Source organism: Nicotiana tomentosiformis, chromosome 2 (assembly GCF_000390325.3).
Source record: "Nicotiana tomentosiformis chromosome 2, ASM39032v3, whole genome shotgun sequence".
Classification (NCBI taxonomy): Eukaryota; Viridiplantae; Streptophyta; class Magnoliopsida; order Solanales; family Solanaceae; genus Nicotiana; species Nicotiana tomentosiformis.
This window is the reverse complement of record NC_090813.1, coordinates 122,690,068-122,696,888: the sequence shown is the minus strand read 5'-3', so window position 1 is coordinate 122,696,888 and position 6,821 is coordinate 122,690,068. Positions and strand designations below refer to the sequence as shown.

The following is a 6,821-nucleotide window of genomic DNA, read 5'->3' as shown; positions in this document are numbered from 1 at the left end:
AAAATGTGAAGAAGGTGCAAAGGTTGACCGGAAGGTTGGCAGCCCTTAGCAGATTTATATCAAGACCTTCAGAGAAATGTCACCGTTTCTCTTCGTTACTAAAAAAGAAGAATAACTTCTCGTGGACACTAGAGTGACAGAAACTATTGATGGATTTAAAGAATTACTTGTCAAGTCCTCCTTTAATGTCAAAACCAAAGGATGGGGAGCAGCTGCTAGTGTACTTGCCGGCGTCAGAAGTTGCAGCAAGTGCAGTTTTAGTCCGGGAAGATAAAGGTGCGTAGTTCCCTATATATTATGTTAGTAAAATATTTTAAAGTGCAAAAACTCGATATCCGCACCTGGAAAAGTTGGCTCTAGATTTTGTAGTCGCATCTCGAAAGCTTAGTCCCTACTTTTAATGTTACCTTATAGCCGTTGTGACGACTTTTTTCCGGAGAAACATTCCTTCATAAACCTGAGTTATTAGGTCTATTGGCTAAATGGGCAGTCAAAATTAGTGAATTCAATATTGAATATAAACCACGGACTCTGATCAAGTCACAAGTTTTGGCCAACTGTGTGGCTGATTTTAGTCCAGGGATGTTGCATGTAGCTGCAAAAAAAGCAGTTGATATCAGGGACTGCGTCCAGAGTTTGGACCTTATTTATGGATAGCACGTCCAACTTGAAGGGTTCTGGTCTTGGAATAGTATTAATTACTCATTCGGGAGAAATCCTTAGGCAGGCCATATGAATTGTTCATTTAACTAACAAAAAGCCGATTATGAGGCTATGGTTGCAGGAATCGAATTAGCCCGGGGACTAGGCTCTGAGGTGATAGAAGTAAAGTGCGATTCTCAGCTGGTGGTTAATCAGATACACAGATCATTTGATGCTATAGGAGAGCATATGCACCAGTACTTAAATAAAGTACAAGTTTTGCTTTTTCAGTTCAGGGAGTGGTCAGTGATCCATATTCCAAAAGAGGAGAACATGGAGGCTGATGTGTTAGCTAACTTGGGTCCTTCAATGGAGATAAAAGGTGCTGATTCTGGTGTAGTTGTTGCATTCAGTCCTAGATGTGGATGGAGTTGCGAGGTTAATTTAAAAAATCTAGTTTGGGATTGGAGAAACGAATTTATAGAATATCTAAGGCATGGTAAACTGCCTGATGATTCCAAAGCCTCCCGGGTACTTAGAGCAAAAACTGCTCGATATTGTCTTGTCGATGGACAACTATACCGGAGATCGTTTCTGGGTCTGGTTGCTCGACGCTTAGGACCAGCAGAAGCTGATTATGTGATAAGAGAAGTTCCTGAAGGAATTTGTGGCAATTACTCCGGACCATATTTATTGGTGCTCAAATTAATGAGAGTAGGTTACTATTGGGCCCGAATGGAGCAAAATGCAAAGACATTTTTGAAAAAACATGATAAATGCCAATGTTAAGCTCATTTGGTATACTAGTCGGCTGAACTTTTACATTCAGTGGTGTTGTCACGGCTGTTTATAAAATAGGGGATGGATATAGTTGGTCCTTTATCTCAGGGACCCGTACATGTAAAATATCTTTTGGTTTTAACTGATTATTTTTCTAAATGGGTTGAAGCAGGTGCTTTCAAGAAGATTTGAGAACGAAGGTGATAAATATTATTTGGGATCAAATTATTTGTCAATTTGGAGTACCAAAAGAATTTTTTTGTGATAATGGGCCCCAATTCATAGGCTCAAAAGTTAAAAAATTCTTAGAGAGATTGAACATTAAAAGGATCACGTCGTCTTCGTATCATCCAAGTACTAATGGTCAAGTAGAGTCAACGAACAATGTGATAATTCAAAACCTCAAAATAAAATTAGGGGATGCAAAAGGCAGGTGGCCTGAGGAGTTACCTGGAGTATTATGGGCGTATCGAACCATAGAAAAATCAAGTACCGGCGAAAAACCTTTTTTCATTGTGTATAGAGCAAAAGCTTTGATTCCGATGGAGATAGGTGAACTAACCATGAGGTTCTCCTGGGCAAATGAGCAGGAAAATGATAAAGCTATGTTGGTTAAGTTGGAGTTGCTTGAGGAACACCGAAATTTGGCTTATGTGAGAATGATGGCACTGAAGCAGATGATGGAAAGGCATTATAATCTAAGAGCAAATCTTCTTAATTTTAAATTTGGAGACTTGGACTTACGAAAAGTGACTCATAATACCCGGGAAGTCAACACCGGGAAGTTGGGACCTAATTGAAAATGACCTTACTGGATTTTTGCTATTACCGGTAAAGGTTCATATCAGCTAGAAAATCAAGGTAGAGTCCAAGAAATTGGAACGTGACTCATCTTAAAAAGTACTATTGTTGAAGACTACTGATTATACTGAAAGTATGCACTGCACTCTTTTTTTCCTTCCAGTTTTTGTTCCAAATGAGGTTTTCTGGTAAGGTTTTTAATGAGGCAATAACGTAGCATACTCCGAATAAGAATTGCTAATAGCAATAGGAAATTCATTGTACGAATCCTCATACTTTGTATCCGAACACTGGGGGGAGGGGGGAAGCTACTCCCATCAGAATACTAAAAGTGTCAATGCTAGCCTCAAAAGGTAAATGAAGTATCTAGAAATGGAGCAATACCGAAGATTGCTAAAACTGGGAAATATATTTTGAATTTAAAAGTTTGGTTATTACAAAAGACCATGAGTCAGGATAGGGGACTGCATATTCAGACTCGTAGAAATAAGAAGTACATGATTTGCCACATGTATTGGCAAATTCGTTTACTTAGTTAATGTACGAATATTTTACTTATGTAAATGTACTTTTGAAAATAGAGGAAATAAATGAAAGTCCATTTGTTTTTATATCTTATTTCTTGTCCAATAGACATGAATTTTCTTTTACTTGAATGTTGCTTAAACTTCAAATGTAAGTGCTAGAATAAATATGAGAAGTTGTCTTCAAGAGCACCGTAAATATAAAGACCCTCTATTATGAAACCTTTCTAGTTAAAGGTTAAAAATCGGAAGTATTAATACCCGGTATTAAAGTTAACTGGATGTGAAAATTCCCAGACTTTGTCAATAGAAAAGCAAAAATCAAAATGATATCTTTTGCTAAAAACCCTGAGAAGTTAAGCAAAAAAGGTATCTTTCATTTCAAAATCCCGGCTGCTGGTAGGCTAGAAACCCGTATTTTAGCCTTAGTATTGTACTCTAATTACTACATTTTACGTGTGTTTGAGCTTAAATGATAGTGAATTATACTTATTACGTGTTTTATGCCTTGTAGGAAATGATTTCGAGCTATTTAGGTTATTTGGAGCTAAATAGAACAAGTTGGAGCTTTGAAATCTGAGTATAAGCCCAAGAAATTAAGCTGGGATTACGTTTGGGGGTCGAGGACCTAGTCTAGATGTCAAAAAAATGAACAAACGAATTTACTCTGAAAAAATGACATAACCGCGCCACATGGGGCACCGCAAGGCGCGGTGCGGCAATGCAAATGTGGTATGACAGACTTTTGGCGAGCCCTTTTGATTTCCTCACAAGCGCGCCGCATGGTGCAGCGCGGTGCGTGCCACAGGTGTACATAAATCACAGAGTAGTTTCCTACTTTGTCTAGGAAAAGGTAGCCTCGTCTGGTTTTGTTTCTACATGGTAGAAATACATCAAAAATAAGATTCTGAGGGTACTTTTGACCTACGAAAGATTGAAAAACCAACCAAGGTAAGAACACTCAAGAATTCATCAATATTTCAACCTCCAATCATTGAAATACGGGAATTTGTATCAAATCATTTTAATTGATGTTTTCTTTATTTTTGAACCTTAATGAGATGTCTTACTCCATTGCTATGGAGTAATTTTCATTAAGGAGTTGACAAATACAGTATTTTGATAACTTGGTTAGCGATTCGATTCTTGATAATTGTTAGAATTAATTGATGGATCTTTAATTTGTATTGTGGAGTTATTTATTATTTTGCTTAATCGAAAGAGGAGTTTGATATTGAATTTTTTCACATCTTATGCTCTAGTTTAAATTCATGATTCAAATAGGTAATTGAAAGAGCCTCTTGAATTGTTAATCGAACTAGAAAATAGAGAAATATTCGTGAGAAGTTACCCTTTAGATCATAACCATCATTATATTGTTGCAATTGTTTACCGTGCTTCACTTGGATTAAATACTAAAATTAATATTTAATCGAAAGAGGAACATTAACTTCAAGTGTAATCTGATTATCAATTGAATTCGTGAGAATCAACCATATTATAGGGTGAATTAACTCAAGAATTAGATCCCGAGTCAGTTGTCTTGCACCTGTCTAGTCAATTACCCTTATTTCCCTCATTGATATTTGTTCGTGCTCATCCACTGTATTTTGTGATAAATCGATAATTGCTTAAATTTTAGTAGTTAATAGTAGTAATAGTAATCAACTGAATATTATTCGAACACTATTTAAATCCAATCCCTGTGGGTACGATAATTTAACTATAATATTTTTGGCTAGCGAGCATTAATTTTGTGTTGTGTTTTGCTCTCGTCAAATTTTGACACAGTTAGAGGGAATTGGCAATCAATTGTGTTTAAAATAGTTTTAGTACTAATTAAGGACCCACTTTTTACTTTAGTGTATTCACATTTTCTCACTTGTGTGCAGGATACAGGTTCATTTCTCTGGTGTATGACTCGATCCTCTTCAAAGAAAGTGATACCCTACGAACCAGAGTTGGAGAAATACACGTGACAACTGAGAAAAGAAAGAGAATTAACAGAAAACTTCTTGGGTCAAACTTCGACTCAAGATACCATGGCAAACAAGGAGAATTATGTAATAGACTTAGCTGTAAGAGAGGCAACACAACAAGAAGCTGCACGGATCGCAGCTGAAGCAGCCCGGAAAATTGCTGATGAGACGGTCGAAGATTCAATCTAAACCGACCCTAGGTTGAAGACCAGTTCGAGAATGCAACACCCAGGCCTGGAAGATCATTGGGTGACTATACTAGGCTAGTCTATAATCAAGGTCTGTCAAGTGTCAGACCTCCACCCATAGCAGCAAACAACTTCGAATTGAAGCAAGGCTTGCTTCAACCTATCCAAAACAAATGCATTTTCAGAGGGAAGGTGAACAAAGATTCTAACACTGACTTGATGGATTTTGAAGAAATCATGAACACCTTCCAATACAATGGAATATCAAAGGATACAGTCTACTTAAGGGCATTCCCCTTTTCATTGATGACCCGAAGCAATGGCTTCGTAGCTTACCCACGGGTTTGATTAGGACATGGGAAGATATGACCAAAAGGTTTCTTAACAAGTATTTCTCAACTGCAAAAACAGGAAAGTTCATAAGGGAAATCCATAATTTCTGCTAGAAGGAGACATAAATGGTTTTCGATGCTTGAAAAAGATTTAAGGAGATAGTAAGAAAGTGTCAGCACAATGGCATTGATTTGTGGATGCAACTTCAGGATTTTTGGGATGGGTTAACACCTTTTAGCGACGAACTCTGAATACTGCATGTGGAGGTCCACTAATGAAGAAAACTCTGGAGGAGGTTCTCTTAATCCTTGATGAACTATCTGAGGATGCTAACCAGTGGCTGGCTAAGAGTAATGACAGAAGAAAATCAGTTGGGATTCACCAGGTGGACTCTAACACATCCATGCAAGCCCAACTAGACACAATGGCCAAGGATATAAGGAAGCTGACATTGGCCAAGGTACAGAGTGAGCCGCAAGCAGCATGTGACTTTGTGGAATGAGAGACCCTACACATGAGTGTCAAGCATCAACTGAGGAAGTCAACGCTGTGGGGAACTTTAATAGAGGAAACTACCAAGGCGGGAACAACTATAATTCTATTGGTCAAAGACATCCAGGTTTTTCGTGGAGTTCACCCAGTGGGAGCTTGAACTCATGGAAGCAAAAAAATCTCAGACCCTAGGGTCAAGGACCACCGGGTTTTCTGAACCAATAGAGGTAGAAATACCGGCCACAACAGTAAAATCAGTCTAGTATGGAATATCTCAGGAAGGCATTCATCAATAAATCAGATAAAATATTTGAGACTCAGGGCACAACCATCCGAGAGCAGGGTGCAGCTATTCGAGAGCAGGGCACTGATAAGTAGGGATTTTAGCCTATTAATTGCTCTCTTTTACTTGTATTTTTGAACTTGAACAAAAACAAAGACTGGGCAAAGAGGTATGGAATGCGGACCGTGTTATTTCGAGGTCCGCGATATGAAGAATTAGAGAGATTGTTTTTTGGGCACAAACATGAATGCGAACCGCGACAAGAAGATGAGGCCGCGAAAGTACCGGCACAGCCGCGATGGGAATTCCGCGAACCACGGTTGCTAAGGTTCAGAGAGTGCATAATTCAAGAAAAAATGATAAGGGAGGTCCGCGTCAAAGTTACACGGCCGTGAAAGTCTCTCACGCGGATACGGTGAAAATTACGCAGTCCGCAAAACAAGGTTCAACCCAGGTCCAGATGTGAAGAAACGCGGACCGCGATCAAAATTACGCGGCCGCGAAAGCAAGTGTGCGGCCGCGATCAAAATTACGCGGCCACGAAACTTTCGCAGGGGTATTTTTGTCCGTAAATTTTAGCTTAGTATAAATAGATCTTTTTGTCAAGTTTAGGTTATGTTATGTTTTTGCTGAGTACGTGAGGTGGCTAGGTTTTCCCTTTTGGGCAATTTTGTACAAGATTTACCTTATAACATTAGACATCTTTTAATTTAGTATTATGGATTATATCTTATCTTTATCTTTGATTTCGGCTATTATTATGAGTAGCTAGACCCATAGCTAGGGTTGTGACCCAACC

The 6,821-nt window shown here is 38.5% G+C and overlaps 1 protein-coding gene across 1 annotated transcript; it reads left to right on the top strand.

Annotated features, from left to right (window-relative positions):
* Window positions 1-774: 774 nt before the first annotated feature.
* Window positions 775-4,667, top strand: LOC138905526 (uncharacterized). The gene is made up of 4 exons (XM_070194050.1): window positions 775-1,356; window positions 1,501-1,594; window positions 1,708-2,110; window positions 4,640-4,667. Exons 1-4 carry the CDS (start codon window positions 775-777, stop codon window positions 4,665-4,667), a joined length of 1,107 nt encoding a protein of 368 aa, XP_070050151.1.
* The last annotated feature ends 2,154 nt before the right edge of the window (window positions 4,668-6,821 follow it).